The 20776-nt window shown below is 39.4% G+C and overlaps 1 protein-coding gene across 1 annotated transcript; it reads left to right on the forward strand.

The window, feature by feature from the left end:
- The first annotated feature begins 594 nt into the window (after window positions 1–594).
- usp33 (ubiquitin specific peptidase 33) lies at window positions 595–20674 on the forward strand. Its single transcript, XM_026314175.1, has 24 exons — window positions 595–751; window positions 4684–4782; window positions 4934–4987; window positions 5076–5138; window positions 7592–7738; window positions 8075–8183; window positions 10065–10134; window positions 11476–11589; window positions 11838–11916; window positions 13103–13553; window positions 13690–13830; window positions 13937–14052; window positions 14342–14514; window positions 14611–14681; window positions 14762–14795; window positions 14902–14947; window positions 15052–15232; window positions 15387–15513; window positions 15685–15854; window positions 17415–17496; window positions 17621–17729; window positions 18360–18462; window positions 19151–19219; window positions 19449–20674. Exons 2-24 carry the CDS (start codon window positions 4699–4701, stop codon window positions 19604–19606), a joined length of 2751 nt encoding a protein of 916 aa, XP_026169960.1. The 5' UTR covers window positions 595–751; window positions 4684–4698; the 3' UTR covers window positions 19607–20674.
- Window positions 20675–20776: the final 102 nt, after the last annotated feature.

Raw genomic sequence — 20776 nt, forward strand, 5'->3', positions numbered from 1 at the left:
TATCATGACAGTATTTTATATAAGTTTATGTAGAGTGGATTTCTTCACAGTAAGTGTAACTAAACACACTTAAAGCTAGATGGCGTATGTATCTGCCTCCACAATTGGTGACAACTGATTTGGAAGCAAATTCTAGCTCAGTAGGCAATGTACACAGATTTGATGTGGAAACCTAAAATCCTCATTGCTAACATTAAGAATTCACTTTTAGTGAGTTACATTGAAAGTCTAGTAGAATCTGTTTTGCACATTCACAAATTTTATATTTGCCAGTTAGGGAGAATGTTTTCAGAATTTGTGACCAGGTAAGTGGTTTTCTAAATGTAAAATCCATAAAAGACAGACAATAAACACTTTACATCTTCCAACATGTCTGTCAGTGACATATAACATAATAAGGACATATAACACATCACTATTTCATTGATATTGGTGGTAACATTTTGAAAACATACTAAATAATGAATATTGTACAATATTGTGTAAATATAATGCCATTGAAATATACAGGGAAACAACCTTAAAATCAGGTGTAATGCTTACAGAAGGAAGGGTGGGGCTTATGTTTTTTTTTTTTTACCGGAAAGGGGCGGAGACTGTTGTAACGTTAGCAACCACGCTGCGCGACAGAACTATCGTAAATGTGAAGGATCGCTCTTTGAAATATGTCTTTAACTGCCGACTGAACACGTCTTTTAGACATCAAGTACATTTGGACGCACCTGAGAAGACGTTGTTTTGTATCGTGCAGGTAAGGACCGGGGCTAACATCTTTTGGATGCTAACTAGGCGCTGCTGTAACGTTAGTCACTGAGGGATCGTCATGTAATACAGGAACGTTAGCTGGCTAGCATTAGCTGACATGCCATTGGCGACACGATTATCAGAAAACCATCTAACTCCAACGTTATCTTTTATTTGGAAAATCCACCCTCGGCTTTGTACGCTTGTTGCGACTGTTTTGTGTCGCTAGGAGAAGAAGAGCTAAATTAAATGACCGGTTATTGCCAACAGGCTAATGCTAACAGCGAAAGGTTGCTAGTCAGCTTGTGACGCTGTCAACGCCTGGGTATGACAGCTCAGATTAAGCAGAAGACAAAAGGCTTACAAAACAAAAAAACACACCTGTAACGTCTTTATCTGCCACAAGCTGAACTGGATCCTCAGCCGGCTGCACTACTGGATGTAATATTTGGGTAGATAGTTAAAGATTTTCACTTTGCCTAGCTAACATTAGCAGGTACTGTTGCGTGTTCTGCACAATGGCTAATTGTCTGCTTGTTAAACTGTGCTGTTAGATTTGAGCTCAACTGTACTTAGTTACTCTTGGTTGCAGTGTTAATGCATTACTACTTAGATCCCAAGCTTATTAAGGCTAACGCGGACTCAGCATCGGTTTCATGTAGCTACATTGCTTGGTTTGAGTCAACGCCCCACCCTGACCCTACCACCTAGTTACCACCCTGACCCTACCACCTCTTTGTGAAGGTTTAAATCTGCTTCCTTATTAATCTGATGTGAGCTGTGATGACAGTGAGAGGATGAGGGTGGTTTGTGATGATTAAACAGTTTGCAGAAATGTTCTTTGTTTCACCAACATTGCGTGAGGGCTCGAGTCTCGACAGTGAAACCACCAGCTAATGTGATTTTCCTGCTGTACAATGACTTACTGTTTACTGTTGGAGCCGAAGTTAGTTTGTTCATTTGACCTTTTGGACGGATGCCTCCAAAGTTCAGGGCTATTATGGAAGCCTAATAAAGTACGCGTTATTGTAGCTGATCTTGTGTCCTTGTATCAGTTCGTTGGGTTTAATTTAACTATGCAAAGTTAAATAATTCTGATAAGCTAGTTTGATCATTAAACACACTCAGATAGCAGTGATTAGGTGAGGAAACAGGTATATTGACTTGTTAATGACTGGACATGCATTCAGCTGAGGTTCCTCTTTTTCTTGTGTTCATGCTGATCTCCCATTTGACTAGTTGTTAGGATACAAGTCATTTGGGAGGATAAAGTGGCATCAGTAAGTATTCGGATTCAGAAGTGAATGAAAATCTGAAACGTTAAACCAGGCATTTATGAAGGTGTAGGCATTTATTTCAGGCTGCCAGTTATTTTCTTGACTAACTGTATAACATCTGAAAACACCCATCAGCCTCTCCTAGAACACAATATGATGTCTTGTTTTGTCAAACAAATAGTTCAAACCTTTTACTTGAAATAAATAACTTAAATAATTAACTGATTATTACAATAACTGCAAATAGGTTGTATTTGAACCAATTCACTGATTAATCAGTGGATTTCTGTATCTGCTTATATCATCCTCAGAGCAAGTGATATTTCTGTCATAGTCATAATTAATGATCACAAACAATCATCAAAATAAAACACACAATGTTGTGTGTGCATTTCTTCATACAGCTGTTTTACATGTTTGTTAGCGGGCAACAGCTGTGGTCTAAAGAAGGCTGGTGTGTGCCGTGACATTCAGGGCACTGTTTTTTTTTTACCATGTGGTTGTTGTCTTAAATTGGCTGAATTGTATACAGCTGTAAAAAGTCATGCTATTTACACCCGAGGAAGCTTTGAAAGCATGAATGTCAGTGTTCGACCTCTAACAAAGACCACACTCAGCAGATTTGCTATTGGCAAAGTGGCCACACATTCAATGTTCTGACGTTACAATACATATTTTAGGTCTCTAGAGGCTTTTTCAGCTAGAGAAAGCTGCTATGAAAGTTATTACACATTCAAGAGAGTTAGCTAAAGAGTGAATTATCCCTCTGAGATTATGTGTCTTAAAACCACAGACCAAAAATCCTTGAATATGTTGTCACTTTATAGAATTGATTTGTGGTCATGTGTAGTTGTTTGTTTTATGATGCAACAGTGTTCAAAAACAGCACATATGATAGACAGATCCCAAGTAATACATGTCTTCTGTCTACCAGAAGAACCCTTGCTCCCCTAAGGGCTGGGGCAGTGGATGAGGAGGCTTTGTTGTTTGGAGGAGATGGGACTGCGGCCTGATAATAAAAAGCACCAGTGTTTCCTGTCATCCCCAATGTACTGAGCAAGTAGCCGACGCCTTGTTGTGGAGCTGCTGTGCTTCCTCTTTTCATTCATTTTGAAAAACAGAAGTACAGCTGGAGCCCACAACATATGTGCCAAAATAGACTATAGAGAATACAGAGTAAAATCGACTCTAGTTAGGACTAAGGATTATTGCGGTGACGCACATTGTCAGGTAGTCATAAAGCAGACCTGCCTTATGTGTCACACTTAATCTACTATCAGACTTTTAGTAGCTGTTCCTCTGAACTTTCAGGTTATTGTGGCCACCAATACAAAGAGCTGTGTTCAAAGTTGGGTTCTATAATTGTATTTTAGGAGTCGGTAGGAGTTTAAAAACTGACCTGTATCATCCTGCCTCAGAGACAGGCCTTTGAGTAACCTTAGCAGTAGGTGAACAGTTTATTTTCTGGCTGTATGGATGGTCTGGCATTTACCACTCTGCTGGATTCATCTTCTCCATTTTGCCACCAGTAATGGGAATGGAGCGTGATCATAAAATTTATGCTCTGTGTTACTGGTGTGACTCACATTTTTATTTCAGTGCATTTAGTTTTAGAATTTCTTGAATTGCTGAATAACTACTGTGTAACTTGGGTTATGAATGCACCTGCATACATGGCAGACAGTGATAGAGACTTGGATAAGGTGTTTTCACATACCACAGTTTTGCAGTTTCTGTTGGTGTACCATAGCTTGTATATTTGTTTGTTGAAACCAGGATAAGGGCTTACCCAGGTTTCTGAAACCAGGGAATGATGTTTATATGCACAACACACAAATGGAGTATTAGTAGGCATGTTAAGGCGCTCATTGTCCCCAATTCCAACGGAGCCGCTGTCAGTGCTAATTGCATTGTCCACATGACCCATGTTTCCACACATTTGCAAAAATCAACTCAAATTGAGTAGGTCATCCTTTAATTTGCTCTCACAATGAATAAAATCACTGTTATGTGGACATAGTCATGGTTCTAGAGTTGATTTTGAGCTTTATTAATAGGCTGAATTTAATCACGTGGGTCATGCTTGCAGAAGATTTATTCTTTCTTGCTGTACATGTAATAGTTTGTGTTGCTGCAGTTTTCTACATTGTCAACATTAAAGTAATTTATGGTCTTACTAGTCATACAGTGTTGGTTCCACATGAGCAGTTGACAGCTGTGGTCTGATGTGCAGCCTGGCATGTCTGGCTGATAGTAACAGGAATTTGTTGGTTATGCTGACATAGACAAACTTGTGGCTCCAGAAAATATTTCACTTTTCATACATTTTACTGTGTTGTCTTTTTCAATTTAAATGGATAAAATTGCAGTTCAGTAACTCATAATGATAAAGTCAAAACATGTTGAGAAATTATGCCAATGAATTAAAAATCATACACTTAATTTTTTTGTTTATAAAAGTATTTAGACACTTTTCTGTTGCACTCCAAATTGTGACTCAGGTTGCAGTAGCCTGATAGGTTTACTTGTTCGCTGTCCAGTTCTTTGGCTATATCACTGTATCCAGTGTGTGGTGTGGGTTTGGTCAGCATTCTGTAAAACAAGAAATGCAGCTTGCCTATTGAATGATGTGTTCCCTCTTCTCTCACTCTCTCTGTCTCAGACTTGTGGGTGAGCGATGCCGCCGGCTTCCAGCTGTGACTGCCCCCACCTGGACTGTGTAGGGGAGATCACCAAGGAGGAACTTATTCAGAAATCCCATGTGAGTGACCCTCCCCACTGCTCTACTCATAACCTACCACTTATAAAATCATTTTGAATTTGATATAACATAACCAAGTTTGAATTCAAAGCCATATTTTTGTTGCTATGTTTTCATTTTAACTTGACACCTGACTTTGATATTTTTCTAGGGCCAGTGCCAGGACTGTAAGGTTGGAGGACCAAATTTGTGGGCTTGCTTGGAGGTAAGACGAAAAAATGGTTTGAGATATTGCCTCCTAACTCTCTCTCTCTTTTAACACCTTCTTATCTACACTGTTTGTGTTTCTGTAGAATGGCTGTGCGTATGTAGGATGTGGAGAATCTCATGCTGACCACAGCACTGTCCACTCGCAGGTGAGAGATTGAATTGTCCTTCATCTGGGAAATAATTAGTCATGAACTGAAAAGATGGAGAGGAAGTAAAGGTCCTGAATGGCAAGAAGTCTGAATGTGATGTTTATTTAAAAAATGTAATCAGAAGAGGAGTGGAGGTGTCTAATTTCAGACAAACAAAAAAAGATGCATGTGATAGTGCAGGATAGGAATCCCACTTCAGAGTCCCAGAAGCAGAGCTTTATTTTTAACATTTTCTCCCCAAGATCAAGAGCCTGCACATGCAACTTTTAGCTTTTGAAATACACACACTGTTGAAAACCATTAAGCCAATTCTGTCTGCCTACATCTTCATATTCAGTGCAATTTCAGCAGTGGATCCATCCATTATTAATTGCCATTCCTCTGGGAAATGGGAGAGATTCAGTAGCACTGTCAGTTCCATGGTTACAGTATCTGCCTCCCCTGGCTGCTCAGAGGCTTTACTCAGCCTCTGTATTCTGAGTGTTGACTAAGGCTTTTCCTCCAGCACTCCAGGGCCAAATGAGGTTAGAAGAAGAGGAATAGAAACGCAAACATGTAATTTGATCTGCCCGTTAATGTCTGCATAGCTGCTCAAACCATTGTCGTGAGAGAGACCGTTGAAGCGCCAATGTCTTTAGGCTCTCCGCCCAGACAAAAGATGGATATTGGGTATAAACTGTACTGGTAGAGAAATTTAATATTACCAGATGGATTTTAAATGATATCACCAGTAAATTTGATATCCATTCCTTTTTTGTGGGACATCTGTCTGTGCAGTTCGCTAGTTTGTGCTTCTTATGTTCTTAAATGTAAGAATTAAGGCCATGCTTAATTATTGCTTTGGAAGCCCTGAAGGGAGGGAAACGTAGAAATCTCGACTGTGCTGCTGGAGCACATCAGATGCATTAAGATATATGAATGCCACTGCTAGTCGCACTGTGAACAAAAATATGCTGAGTAAATAAGAGTGACTAGTTTGGAGTTAATTTCAGGAATTAGAATTTACACGTTTTACACAGTGCATATTGACTGTGTTTAATTATTAAAACGATTACCACAGTTTTACAGTTGTCACCAGTGCTTCTCTTAAAATACCAGCTTTATTGATGAGTTTACTTTTGCATCTTTTTCTGCAAAAAACTGCAGATCCCCAGAAGAACACTTTTGTCCCTATATGATTTCTGAATGCTGACGTGACTCCTGTGGGTTGTTCATCCTTGGGCAAAAAAAAAAAAAAAAGACCTAACCTGCTTCTTTATGAGGAGATCACACACTGAAGTAGATGTTACTGCAGTGTTTACTGCAGTATGAGATACTGCCGCAATCATATTTTCCTACATTATTTCCTCTTTCTGTGAAGATAATGGTTTGTGTGAGGTGTCATGCTGAGCATTTCCTAATACAGTTTCAGTTTCTATAAAGTATCACTGTAAAAACTACAGCACAGTTAACTGTAATAGGAAACAGTATGTGGAGTGGTAAAACATCCTGTAAGCCCTATAAATCCAGCTTGTTATTAATGCCCTACCTGGTATACTTCTCTCTGAATAATTTAAATGGGGATGTTTCATGGCTGTGCCCAGTCTGGTGTGTCCCCTCTACCAGCCGTGCTCTGCTTCTCTCTGCCCTGCTGTGTGAAGCCTAATGGAGCCCTGATGAATAATGCAGAGTCTCCTGGTCGGCTCCTGCTCATGCTCCATCTCCTGTCAACCTGCCAGCCTTCTGGTGTTTGTCAGAGCAGCAGTCGGTCAGCAGAACAGCACCATGTTTGCTCTGCTGCCTCTTCTGACCCTCCACCTGTAGCACTCCGCTTTACACCAACATTTCACTGTGGTTTTGTGCTGTCTTCAGTTTAAGAATCCATAGATGTAAGGTTGAGTCGAATGTGTATTTAGTTTCTTGTATTTAAGAGGGTTAGGTTGATGTTATTCAGCCAGTGATCTCAGTATGAAGGGAAAGTATTTGTCTTGAATTTTTTAATAAAAAGTGATGCAGTTTCATTCCCTCTGCTAACAGTTGGGGATGAAATTTGTCATGATTCTTTAATACGTTGTAGAGACTCATTAAATCCTCAACCTTAAGGTTTGCTGCTTTTATCTGTTTTCTAATAAACTAAATATGTTCAGGTTTTGAACTACTGGTAAACAAAAACAGTTTAGGAATAGGAAAATGTGATGGGCACTTTTTGTCATTTGACAGATAATTGGAAGATTGATCAGTAACCAAAATAAATCTTAGTTGAAACTCTAAAGCTTTATTTACATTATGGGAGATGACAAATTTATCTAGAATTGCAAGTTTTGCAACAGTAACTGTGACTATAATAGTATGATGAATATAATAAAAGCTGTGTTTCATGTTGTTTGTACACTTTACTTTGTTTATAGTCTTATACATATGTTTACCAAATATTAATTATTAAAATTACTCCTTAACAACTTTGTGTGCAGGAGACACGGCACAACCTGACAGTGAACCTGACCACACTTCGAGTGTGGTGCTACGCCTGTGGCAAGGAGGTTTTCCTGGAGCGTAAACTAGGTCCTCAGTCACCCCATGCAAACAGCAAAACCCTCCCCTCACAGAAAGCTGGTCAGGTGAGAGCTACACTTCCCTCTGACTCATTACATACTTTATATCTTAAAGCTACGGGTTGTTTAAGAGTGAATTCATAATGCAGGGTTGATGATGAAAAAGGAAAAATGCACAAAATGATGCTGAGTACAGGTTATAACATGAGTCATTTCTATTGGTGAGTTTCTGTTGGTTTCTCTAGCATGTTACTAAATAGCCATGTACTCTCCTGCTGTATCAACACATGATAAATAACACCAGTCTATCCTAAGTTACAGTTTGAACCTTCAGTCAAATCGTTATTCATTTACTACAAGTATTTTATAATAAGGCCTGTGTGTGCTGTGTTGTTGCTCCAGGATAACAGCAGGGCCCCTGGGAGCCCAACCTCTCTAAGAGTGCCCCCTAATGGAGCCTGTGAAGACCTGGACATGGAAACAGAAGAGGAAGATGACCTGCGTGCAAGAGGTGAAGCCGAAGTATTTAACAAAAATGATTAGATGGTTTGAGGAAGTTTTGAAGTCAGTCAAAATGATGTCATACAAGAACTTTGACTCTTTATACAGGCAGAAATGTGACAGCTACAATAATGTTGCAGTCTTTAAAGTAGTAGGCAGTCAAGAGAAAAGATTTAGTACAATCATAGAAATGCAGTGTCGAGCACAAATACACTGAGAAATGACTGAATGTTACAAATGAATATGTCTTATTCTCCAGTTACAGCCCTGCTGCAGTGGACATATTGTTCTTGCCTGTGTTGTAATTTTAATAATTAAAATCAGTGAGGTGACTAAAATTTAATTAAATTTTATTACCCCCTAATCCAAGTATGACCAAATTAAAAAGTGAATACCTGAAACACAGGAGCTCAGTAATCAGCAGTTGGTTTAGTTCAAAGTGAAGGTTATGACTGGAATTAATAGGAATAAATGGGTGCGTCACAATGAGACCCTGAAACACCAGGCACACTTCACAGTCCTGAGGCTGACAACACTGACTGAAGGTTGTACTTGAAGACACCACAAAGAGCACAGTCAACATCGGAAACATCAGAAAGACAAATAACTATTACTGAAACAGTTTTCTCAAATGTAAGTGCTGCTAATGGCTGACGAGAACTGCCAAACACCACAATAAATGGCCCATAAGCAGGACCACAGGCCTGCACAGCTTTTGTGTAGCTCACACTTCATTGCAAAATGCTTCAGTCCCAGTGGAGCCACCAATGCAAATAATGTTTCCACTGAGTGCTGCGAGACATACACAGGCTCCACCAAATGACATATGTTAAACCTCATGTGGTGTAGCTCAGGCTTTGGCACCATTTACCACTTTAGTTATTTTTGTCACAAATGCAGATCATATGATCAGGAGGTGGAGTAATTAGGCTTTGCATGTGTAATGGCTGCTGCAGAATAGGCTGCTCGTTTAAGACCGGAGGTCAAATGGAAAAGAGTCCATTTGCCTGTGAAAAGAGTCAAATGGGGGTGTAGAATTTAAGATACTGTATCAGGTAAAAGGGGCAGGTGCATGCCATTTTCCAGTGGGAATTCAGTTATTGCATTTTGACTGATTTGGCTCAATTACCGTGATGAACAGTTGGTGCTGTAGCGATGGCTGTGACACACAGCTCAGGGAGAGAGATAAGCTACTATTTCAATCAGATTGCTGCTTTTTGCAGAGTCATAACTTTAGAAGTGTTCAGACACCTTCACTTTTTGCCCACTTTATTACCTTGTAGATTTAAATTTGGATAAATGGAAATGGATCAGGGTCTTAATAGGCTTTCATAGTACTCTTTCCAAGAACACTGTTATCACTGAAAAACTGTCAAAAATCTCACAAATCACAGAAAAATGCTCCTTATAATCCCAGAACTTGCCAAAAAAGTTTTTTTCTTCAATGTCAAAGTATTTTAGTGACTGTTATCTGGGTATCTGTGGGTACATTGCAAACAGGACCTGCTAATAGGTAACTTAATCCTACCGATTTGCCAGAATGGCACATGGCACACAAATAACCAACTGTGTCCATGGTGACGTTATATTGCTTGTTTACATCCACTAATGCATTATGGACACTGTAGTTCTGAAACTACATAACTAGCCCAAATGGAAATGATCTGTTTATAAGATGAATAAGTGATCTTTGCTTTACCTGAGAAATTAGTATACAAAGTCACTGGCCATCCTAGCTGTTGTAAAAACACCAGTTAGCCACCTTTTCTGCTCCTGCTCTAAAATATTAATTTAGAAATGGAATGTAGAGGCTTTCTGGCTGCCATCAAAATTTACAAGCGTTTTATAGGTGGCTTGTTTTAATTTCCCTGGTGTGCTTTGTCTCCTTCAGGTCTGACGGGGCTCAAGAACATAGGCAACACCTGCTACATGAACGCTGCCCTCCAGGCCCTGTCCAACTGGTGAGACCTGCCGTCTGTCCCTCTATCTGTCTACTCCACATCACTTCTGTGACTCTGCCTTATTGCTCGTTTTCCTTTCTGTTACTTTCCATTCAGTACATACACTTAACAGCTTCTTTTCCGTGGCCGTTGTCTACTTTATTCCCCATCTGCCTGCTTCTTGTTGACTGCGAGGAACAACCACGGCTGAGCTCTTTTGGGAGGGTGACGGCTGAGTGAAAGTTGCTGCACTGCACCATTTGAGATGGCAGAAGTGTCCTTTTGTAGATCCCTTTAGGGCCTTATGTTACTAATGAACACCAACTCTCTCCTTGTCTCTTTTGCCCCCTTCTTCTTCTGTTTTCCATTTGTTTCCCACTACATCTTTTTATGTATCTCCAGTTGCTGTTTCTTTCCCACACTTCAAGATTTTTATTGTTTATTGAACTGTCAGTGCTTCTGAATCATTTCTACGGTTGTGATTGTAATGTAAATGTTGGTGTGGTCACTTAAATTAGGATTCTGCAGCAGAGCCTTAGTCTGTGTTATTACTTACTTTTTAACTCATACTTCATGCACTCTGGGTTCTGGTACATTTCTAAATTAAAACTGGTGATGCCTATTCTGGATACAATTCAAAATGTGGAAAATATGTGGGTCAAAATTTGCAATCTAAATCACATTCCAGAAATAGGAGGAACTGAGTTACGCAGCTGCAGGAGGAGGGACCTTTTCTCAAACTTTCTTTTGATGTCTGTTTGTGTGAACGCTGCTTCTTTTGGTTTGTGTTGGGTCATTATTCAGTTCGAAGGACTTTTCTCTTCCCAAGGGAAGGGAATACCTCATGCCTCATTCATTCTGTAGTTTGTCTCTTTCTTGCAAATTCCTGTCCACTCTGTATTCATCAAATCAAATCCTTCAGATGTTTTTCCTTTCAGCTATTCCTGATGTCCTTTCACTCTCGGCTGTGTGTGGAGTTTTCTTGCATGAGCCAGTACCTCTGGGAATTTGCAATGAGTGAAATATGAATGTAATTAGATAAAATGAATCAAAAAAAGTCAGAAATGCAGGAATTCACAAGAAATGCTGAATCTAAGCCAATCTGGTTTTCTTTTCTTATTCGTCATTTTCCGCTTTGTGATCTGTGTGAATGTAATAAAAACCTACAATGATTTGTAGATCAAAAACAGCTGTTTTCAAACATAAGATTATACTAACTATAGATTATACTGTATGCACAGTATTGTCAATGTACTTTTTTTTTGGTAACAGTAGTCAAAGAGTAGCTTCTCTGTTAATGGGCAGATGTTCAGTAAGTCTTATTTGTTAACTGTGAATGATAATTCTTCTTCTTTCTGACAGTCCACCCTTGACACAGTTCTTTCTTGAATGTGGTGGCCTGGTGAGGACGGACAAGAAACCTGCACTCTGCAAAAGCTACCAGAAGCTAGTGTCTGACCTGTGGCACAAGAACAGGTAGACCTTTTCACAGTTTGGATCTTGCCGTCTTCGACTCATTATAGCATATAGGTTTCTCACAAACCACAGCTGAGTTCAGAATTCAGTGGTCAGGTAAATGTGATATTCAGAGTGATGGGGATTATGGTTATTAAAAGTTCATATTTGCGTGGAAACTAGTATTCAGTTCCCAGTCTACATCATGTTGACTCTATGAGGATATTGTGCTTTAGTAGTTTAACAGGCTGTGTTTACTGACATTGCAGACCGTCCTACGTGGTCCCAACCAATTTGTTCCAGGGGATCAAAGCCATAAACCCTATGTTTCGAGGATATTCTCAGCAGGTGAGCCATCCCAGTTATTAAATATGGAACTAAGTATGCGTATGTATGCTCATTATATAAATAAAACATGGACAGATGGTTAGAATACTTGCTGTTTGTTCCATTGATATATTGAAATGAAATAATTTATGATACAAGCATGTTTATGCTTTTGCCTCTGCAGAAATATGAATGTAAAACATGCAATTATGTTTGAATTGATTAAACTGTATAGTTTGTAGTAATGTAGTGCATTGGCCTTTGTTTTTTATAATAGATTGCTTTGACATAATGGGCCTAGCGAATAACTCAAAAATGTATTTTCCCTTTGTTGAGAATTTCCTTCTAAGCATGAATTTGTGCTGAGCTGGGGATATTATGGGTCTGGAGCCCTGATTATAAAGTTGTCCCAGATCTTACACAGTTTTTCTCTTTCACCCCATATCTTTCCATGCTCATTCCTTTACAGAAATGACATTAGCTCCAGCTCAAATCACTCAGCCAGATAAAATGAATCTTCTGCCTTGGAACACAAATGCTCACAATTGACCTAAACGGAAGTTTTCTTTGATTTGATTGCCATTGTGCTTGGAAGGGTTATAGGATTTAGGATACAGGATTTTAAAAGATGTTTTATTGAAGCATATATTGTATTTTTCCCTGCATCTGTAAATAAGGGATTTATAAGCATAAATGATGCAATGGTAGAAGGGCCTGTTTCCTCTTGGCTTGTCAGTGTTTGTTCAAAGAAGTAAGCTGAGGAATATTCATTTGTCATGCCATGCTGAGCTAAATAGCCTTGGAATTAGTGCTACTATGAATGGAGTTAACATTCCAGGTGGAGGATCTGGAGAGTTCTTTTGGCTTGACAGGGAGATTGGATGTCTGAGGTTCGTTAAGTTTGATTACACATTCATGGGCTTTTGGTTTCAAATTTTGTGGTGTAAAATTGGGATAAACAAGTGGCTGTTTGTAATTTGGGAAAAAACAAGCTTTGGGAATGCTTTGCTGTATCTGTCAAATTTGATTATATGTAGTTAGTGTGGTGTTATGTTTTAATGTTCTATTCAGGGAGAGGAAATTTGCTTTTTTTTCACCGACTACTGTGGCAAAAATAATTGCAAAAAAACTCTGTTTTTACCATTTGGAACTAATGTGCTACCTCAGCTAACATTTAGGTAAAAGGGAGTCTTTTTGTGATCTCCAGGACTCCCAGGAGTTTCTACGCTGCTTGATGGATCAACTTCATGAGGAGTTGAAGGAGTCGCTGCCTGAGCCCTATGACCAGTCCAATGGTGTCAATGGTATCACAGTGGATGACAGCCCCATGGAAGACAACCACAGCCAGTCAGACGACTTCCAGTCATGTGAATCGTGCGGTAGCAGTGAGCGTGCTGATAACGAGGTGCAGGGAGGGAACATGCTCATAGACGATACCAATGAGGCCGAGATGCTGATTCCTGAGCAGGATGAGATACAGGCTAACAGGGAGTGGCAGAAGGAGAAGAACATGATCAATGACCTTTATCGCTCTGGAGTTCATGGTGTTATGGGTGGAAGCACTGGAGCGGACATGGACAAAGATGTTGACACCACCACTGAGACCACACCGATTATCAGCAGCCAAGGAGCCATCAAAGTCCAGAGCAGGACATCAGGTAAATAATAAAAAGAGTCATGCTTTCTCATAGTCCCTATCATCTTAGAGTTTTCTTGATTGTGCACCTGCCATTTTTGTGCAGCATCAAATGTATGAAATTGAACCTCTACAATATTGATCCTGCTCTCCTCTAGATTCCTTCCTAGGAAACCAAAGGTCCAATATCACAAGATCACAGAGCCCAGTCCCAATGGAAGGACACATCCCCAAAACGTCCAGCAGTCCACCTAAAGCTGCCTCTGGGTGGCCCAGTCTAAACCCTGCACACAAGAAAGGTACTTTCTGAGAAAGTCATATCTAGGGTCAAACCTTAAAAAGTCATAGTAGTTATATTCTTTATCTGTCTTTGCTGACACACTGTAAAACACTGTCTTCCCACAGCAGTGGCCACATTCTCTCCACCAAAGAACAAGCGACAGAAGAAATACCGCAGTGTCATCTCAGATGTGTTCGATGGGACCATTGTCAGCTCAGTTCAGTGCCTCACCTGTGATCGGGTTAGTTCTCCGTCGACATAATAAGATTGCTGACAGAGTGAACAGCAGTAGGGAGAGGGGACATTCAGTTATTCCTAAAGTCCTAAAAAAGGACTGTCTTGTAAAGTCACTTTTGTTGCTCACTTCTGATTTTCTAGCACTGCTGCTGATATTGTGATATTTATTTGAATAATATTCCACTTCAAAGTCAGAAATCTTTATACGTCTGAAGAACGTACTGAAGTGTGAATGTGTATTCATAGGTGTCCTAAGATGAATCTTTGCTGTCTGTGTGTTCTGTGTCTATTAGGTGTCTGTGACCCTGGAAAACTTCCAGGATATCTCGTTGCCCATCCCAGGGAAAGAAGATCTGGCCAAGCTCCACTCCTCCACCCACCAGACCTCCCTGGTAAAAGCAGGCTCCTGTGGGGAAGCTTATGCACCACAGGGTTGGATTGCCTTTGTCATGGAATACATCAAGAGGTGTGTGTATATAATATAAACACTCTCAGGCTTTAGAATCTCAGTACTTTGCTGTTTTTTGTTAAAATGTTCTGTGGTGTCTGTTTCTGTGTTTAGTTGGTTCTGGGGTCCAGTGGTTACACTACAAGACTGTCTCGCGGCTTTCTTTGCCAGAGATGAACTAAAGGGTAAGCAAGTGGGTGTAAATTTGTTCTACTAACACAAACACTAAGACTGACGTCTTAATAACTGGTTTGTTGTTTTCTAGGAGACAACATGTACAGCTGTGAAAAATGCAAGAAGTGAGTGCCTGATTTTTAGTGCTTTGCTGTAAACTGGATTACTAGTTGCACGTGAATCAAAACCGTTTAAAAAGTGGCCATCTTTTTTTGTCTTTTTCCCTTATAGATTACGAAATGGAGTGAAATTTTGTAAAATGCAAAGTTTGCCAGAGGTACACAGACAACTTTAGTACTTCATATCATGAAGCAGCCAAAATTCTGGTGTCTTCACACACATTTCTAATATAAAACATCTTTGTGTGTTTATTTTCTGCAGATCCTGTGTATCCACTTGAAGCGCTTTAGACATGAACTGATGTTCTCCACCAAGATAAGCACCCATGTCTCCTTCCCGCTCGAGGGCCTGGACCTGCAACCTTTTCTGGCCAAAGACAGCTCCGCCCAGACCACCAACTATGACCTGCTGTCAGTCATCTGTCACCATGGCACTGCCAGCAGTGAGTGGGCACAGTCACTCCCCTTCAGAGTGGTGCATCTGCCATCAGTTGGCTCATACGAGTATTCTGCATTCATTAGCCTGTGGGAAAATTTCACATGTACTTGTTAGGTTTATGGATGCTGCTCTAATGCATTCCTCTTGTCTGATCCCAGGTGGCCACTACATTGCCTACTGCAGGAACGATGTAAACAATCTGTGGTATGAATTTGATGACCAAAGTGTGACGGAAGTGTCTGAATCCTGTGTCCAGAATGCTGAAGCTTATGTGCTCTTCTATAAGTAAGCCATCACACTGAATACTTATCGTTATGTAGTCAGTGGTAAACAAGAACATATTTATCCCTGTAACATCTTCAGATCGACTGTGCTCCTTTGATTTTTATGACTTACATCTTACTTTTAATTACTCAGTTGCAATAATGATTCATCTCATATCTGTTCTTGTGTCAGAAAGAGCAACGAGGATGCAGTGAAAGAACGTAGGAGGGTGTCAGGTTTATTCAACATAATGGAGCCCAGCCTTCTGCAGTTCTACATCTCCCGCCAATGGCTTAACAAGTTCAAGACCTTTGCTGAGCCGGGGCCTATTTCCAACGATGACTTCCTGTGTTCACATGGAGGTATGTATGAACACGTCATTTTCTTCCTGAAACCACATTGAGGTCAAACTGTCTCTGGGCAGGGATCCTTTTCCTTGCCCTGTGTCTAGCAGCTAGTGGAAAAAATGTGCCATGCCCTCTTCTAACGCAAATTTTGCTTTCATCTTTTGAGGGATTCTTGACTTTGACAAAGACTGCAGAGTATTCACTTCCCAACATAGCAGACTTCAAAAGGGGGTTTTACTTTTCTTTGTGCAGATGATCCTTCTTTATCGTTTTAGTAGTGAAGAGGGAGGATTCTAAAGGGATTGTGCCAGTCAAGCTCTTTTCTTTTCAGCCTTCTATTCAGAGGGTGCTGGAAATTATGAAATTGAAAATTAAGTAGCTAAAATGTAAATTTATGATGAAGCTGTAAAGCTTCAGTGACAGCTGAGAATGTGTTTCATAGTGTAAATAAGCACCTGCATGATGTTACCTCCTCCTTTGCAGCTACCAGCACATAATAACTGGCTAGTCTACATAAGTAGGGATTGTCATTGTAGTCAAACCATGATTGTTTTGCAGTAGTGCATTCAGTTTTATTTGACTGAAAGTATCTCAGCTTTATTTTCACTATGCTGCTCATAGTCATGGGTGTCATTGGAAATGTATATTTAGGTACAAAAAGCCTTTATCAGGTGCTTTGGCAGTAGGTTTCCCTACAGATATGTTTGAAATAAACTGCTATAAAATGGTTATTAGCCATAAGTTTTTCAAGTGGAAATGGATTCCTTGAGTAGAAAAACAAACACAATTTTAATTTGTTCATTATTATACAGTGTGTGTGTGTTTTTTGTTTATTTTTTTACTGTATAGAATTAACTTTTAATTTGAAGCTTATTAGATAATACATCCCCGTGACCCTGAGCCAGGAAAAGCGGGTATAGAAAATGGATGGATAGATAATACATATTCAGTCATTTTAATGATTGACTTTGAATGACTAATATAACTGATTATAGTTATATATTTGGTTTTTACGCATAATTTTTAATTACACATCAGACATTTAACAAGACCCTCATAAACAATGAACTAATGCCATTTTCTTCACGCATGTCACACACAGAAAGGGACAATGTTTAAATGTTCATTGAAATAAAGTAAAAAGCTATTAGTACTGTTTTTTCATTTTTTTGGTTTGTTATCCTGTAAAAGGGCACTCCAATGAGTTTGCACTTCCATAGCTATAGATGCATAATATCCAGACTGTTAGCCTTTAGTGTCTGTAAACTCTGGATCCTACACTTTCCATAATGCAGCCTGATAGTGGCTTTCATAAGACCCCCTGTTTCTCCTCCAGTTCGCAATGAATACAGGCTTCCAAAAAATCTAAGCTGAAGTAACTCTGACTCTTTTCATAATGTGGAAAGCTTCATCCAGAGCCATTAAAAACATTAAACTGAGATATGGCTATTGTTCCTCTTTAGATTGTTTCATTTGAATGACTTTTTTGAAGTTTCTTGGTTGTTACTAGTAACATTACAGCCAATGTCTTTAAAATGTTACACTCTCAATGTCTGTTTTAATATGTTTCATCAGGTGTGCCACCCAGCAAAGCAACACTCATTGATGACCTGGTGGTAATGCTGCCACAGAACGTGTGGGATCATCTGTATAGCAAGTATGTGTACTAAAAAGGCCGACTCAGACATTGACTGGAGGCTTTAAACATTCATATGTCGTATTACTAATTGTTTTAGGCGTTCTGGTCTTTCCTTTGTAGTGTTAATTTCATTTGTATGCAGGTATGGAGGGGGCCCAGCTGTCAACCACCTGTACGTTTGCCATACATGCCAGATTGAGGTAGAAAAACTGGAGAAACGGCGCAAGTCAGAGCTGGATATGTTTGTCCGGGTGAGCATTTTCACCATATGTCCACCAACAAAACCATAAGTAGCAATGACGAGAGAGCTTCAGCCAGATAGAGTGAAAAGTGTTCTGAGTGCTAATGCATTGTGTGACAGTGAGCCTGTGTGATGTTACTCATGGGTGTGTAGAGGCCTATTCTCTGTTTAACCAGTTGATAGGCTGCATGTGTTGGTGCTCTTCACCCGGGCAGGAGATGAGAGGTGTGAGTCTGATGAAAGCCTTATCATTAATGCATTGGGACAGATGCAGCTGTTATTGCCTGCTCAGTCTGCCCACTCACACAATGGCTGCTCAGAAGTAGAGATAGATGGTGTGTTTGTGTGAGTATATGAAAGAAAGAACTTTAGTAAGCTAACAAGTAGATTAGGGATTATGTCATCAATAAGAAAGATGAAACTGGTGCAGTGTGGCGATAAGACTGTCTGCATAATTAGAATAACTACCAGAAAGAATTGATTAGGTTTTCCATCTCTTCTCTCAATCCTTTCATCCTCACTTAATTTTTTTGTCCCCCCTGCTCTTGTCCCCCCTTATCCCTTTGCGTCCTTTCTCCTCCCTCTTGTCTCTACTGCTCACTCCTCCCCCATTTCCTCTCTCCCTCTCCTCCCTCTGTAGCTTAACAAGGCGTTCCAGGAGGAGGAGTCTCCAGTGGTCATATACTGCATCAGCATGCAGTGGTTTCGTGAGTGGGAGGGCTTTGTCAAGGGAAAAGACAATGGTAATTGGACAAAAGTCTTGCCTTTCCACCCCCAACCTTGTTTAAATGTTTATTTAAAAAGCTAAATGTATCCCACTTGACAGTCACTTAATATCTTATATCTGATGACTAGTTGTGACTCATAATGTAAAAGCTGCATTGACTTGGTTTAATGTAAATCTCTTTTATAAGACAAATACTGTATGTCAAGCCTATACAGGTTTCTGAGTAAGAGAATATGGCAAATAAACATTTTATATGGGACATCCTCTTGTTAACAAAAGCTGCTCATGTTCAAAAGAAACTGAAATCCCATTTCTTCTTTTGATTTATCTTCAAAGAGTTTGCTTGAGTCCCCTGAGTCAGGTTTCTCTCCTGCTACAGCAAAATGAAGCATCAAAATATATTTCATTTTTATTCCACTCGTTCTCATTCTCTCTCCACTTCCTTTGTGTTGTCATATCTATTTATGACAGCTTACATCTGGCATGTCTGCAGACATCTTTTTTTTTCTGACTTCTGCTCCTGTAATATTTGTTTTCTGTCTGTAGCAACTGGAGTGCAGAAATTCCTTTTCATAATGTGACAAAAACATTTGACATTTTAACATGAATGCTCTTTGAAAGTCATTATGAATATTTTTCTGATAAAATAATCATACAGGTTTCTGCTGTATGTTATTATGACAACAAATTCTTTCTTCTTTAAGATCCACCTGGACCCATTGATAATTCCAAGATTGCAGTAAACAAGAACAACCATTTGACACTCAAACAAGGTACTAACCATCATCATTATTATTATTTTCTTGTCATTTAGCAATAAAATTTCTCTGCTTATATACAGACAAATATAAACTGATTAAACTGAGATAATCCTGGAAAAAAAATAAAGACAAACAACCCCTGTTTGGTAGCACAAGTAGTGCAGAGATTATAGTAGTAGCTTGAACTATGTAGATATTTGGGATATTCAAGTGTATGTCTGCACTTGCACTGACCTCACAGGAGCCGACTCGGGGCAGATATCTGAAGAGACATGGAACTTCCTCCACTCTATCTACGGTGGCGGTCCGCTGGTGACGGTTCGGCCTAACATCAGCCACCAGGAAGCAGAATCATCACAGTCAGAGGAAAAGATTGAGGTGGAGACACGCTCTGTTTAAGCAAGCAGTCAACAGCAAACAGTGGAAAACATTTAAGAAATGAAAAGCCTTTTATTTTGCACTTGACTTTTATTTCAAAAGCATTGAAGCAAAGGACCTCATCTTTACTGCTTCATGACAGCCTTTGACAGCTGACAGAGGGAATTAACATGTCTGAGAAGGTTTGTCATGCTGTACAAATCTGTATAAAGAGCAATTAAATTTCTATTAGCACTGTAGTATTCATGTGTCAGGTTGTTTTTGGAACCAAGCATTTAAAGTATGTGCAGCTAAAAATTCCACTGAATGCCATATATATATATATATATTTTTTTTTTTTTGACCAAATGAGCACATATTGTTTGTCCACGTGTCTTGTGTTGCTGATATCGATAAATCACTATACATCTTGCTGTAGATATATCACACGTTTTTCGTATTGTAAGGGAATATTGTCTAATGAATGGTTAGGAGCGCAAATGTGACACTTCCAAGTGATGAAAATCATAAAGTTATGAAGGGACTAATTACTGTTACTATATTACTGTAGTCTCAGGAATTAATTATGTGTTTGCACTGTTCTATAGACATACAAATTGGGATACTTACACAAATGTCTGGTTTGTATATGAATGTATCAGTACTGATTTGTTGGTCAAAATTCAGCACTTGGTTATTTATCAGAAAGGTGTGATAGGATGTTAGAATTTTTGTAAAAAAAAAAAAAGGCAGGCAGAGTCTGTAAAGAATGCATGCTTTAACACTCAATCCCAATTTAACATCACATGTAACTGCATGTAAATGCAAAGCTGCTCATAAAACATGCACGCAAATTACAATCTGGATCTATTGTCACTAAATTGTACAGCTACAGAAAGCATATTGTAATATGTAATCATCAGCATCAGCAGCAGCAATCTAATTAAAGGCATTATTTTTGTGTATGGGCATGGTGTTCATGCTTAATGTGTTGGCTGATAGGGGATAAACAGAATGATGTACTGTAAGTTTTTGCTTATGGATGTCATTTGAGAAAGATCTATCCTGATTTCTGCTGGCTGGCACTATTAAAACTAAAAAAAAAAAACATGTTGAACATCGTGGTCACCTTGATTTTGTCACGCTTCTCTTGATTTCTGTAAGGAAGAGTGGGCATTAACAGAGGCGAAAACAATGGGTAGATTCGGCAAG

This window comes from Mastacembelus armatus, chromosome 17 (assembly GCF_900324485.2).
Source record: "Mastacembelus armatus chromosome 17, fMasArm1.2, whole genome shotgun sequence".
Classification (NCBI taxonomy): Eukaryota; Metazoa; Chordata; class Actinopteri; order Synbranchiformes; family Mastacembelidae; genus Mastacembelus; species Mastacembelus armatus.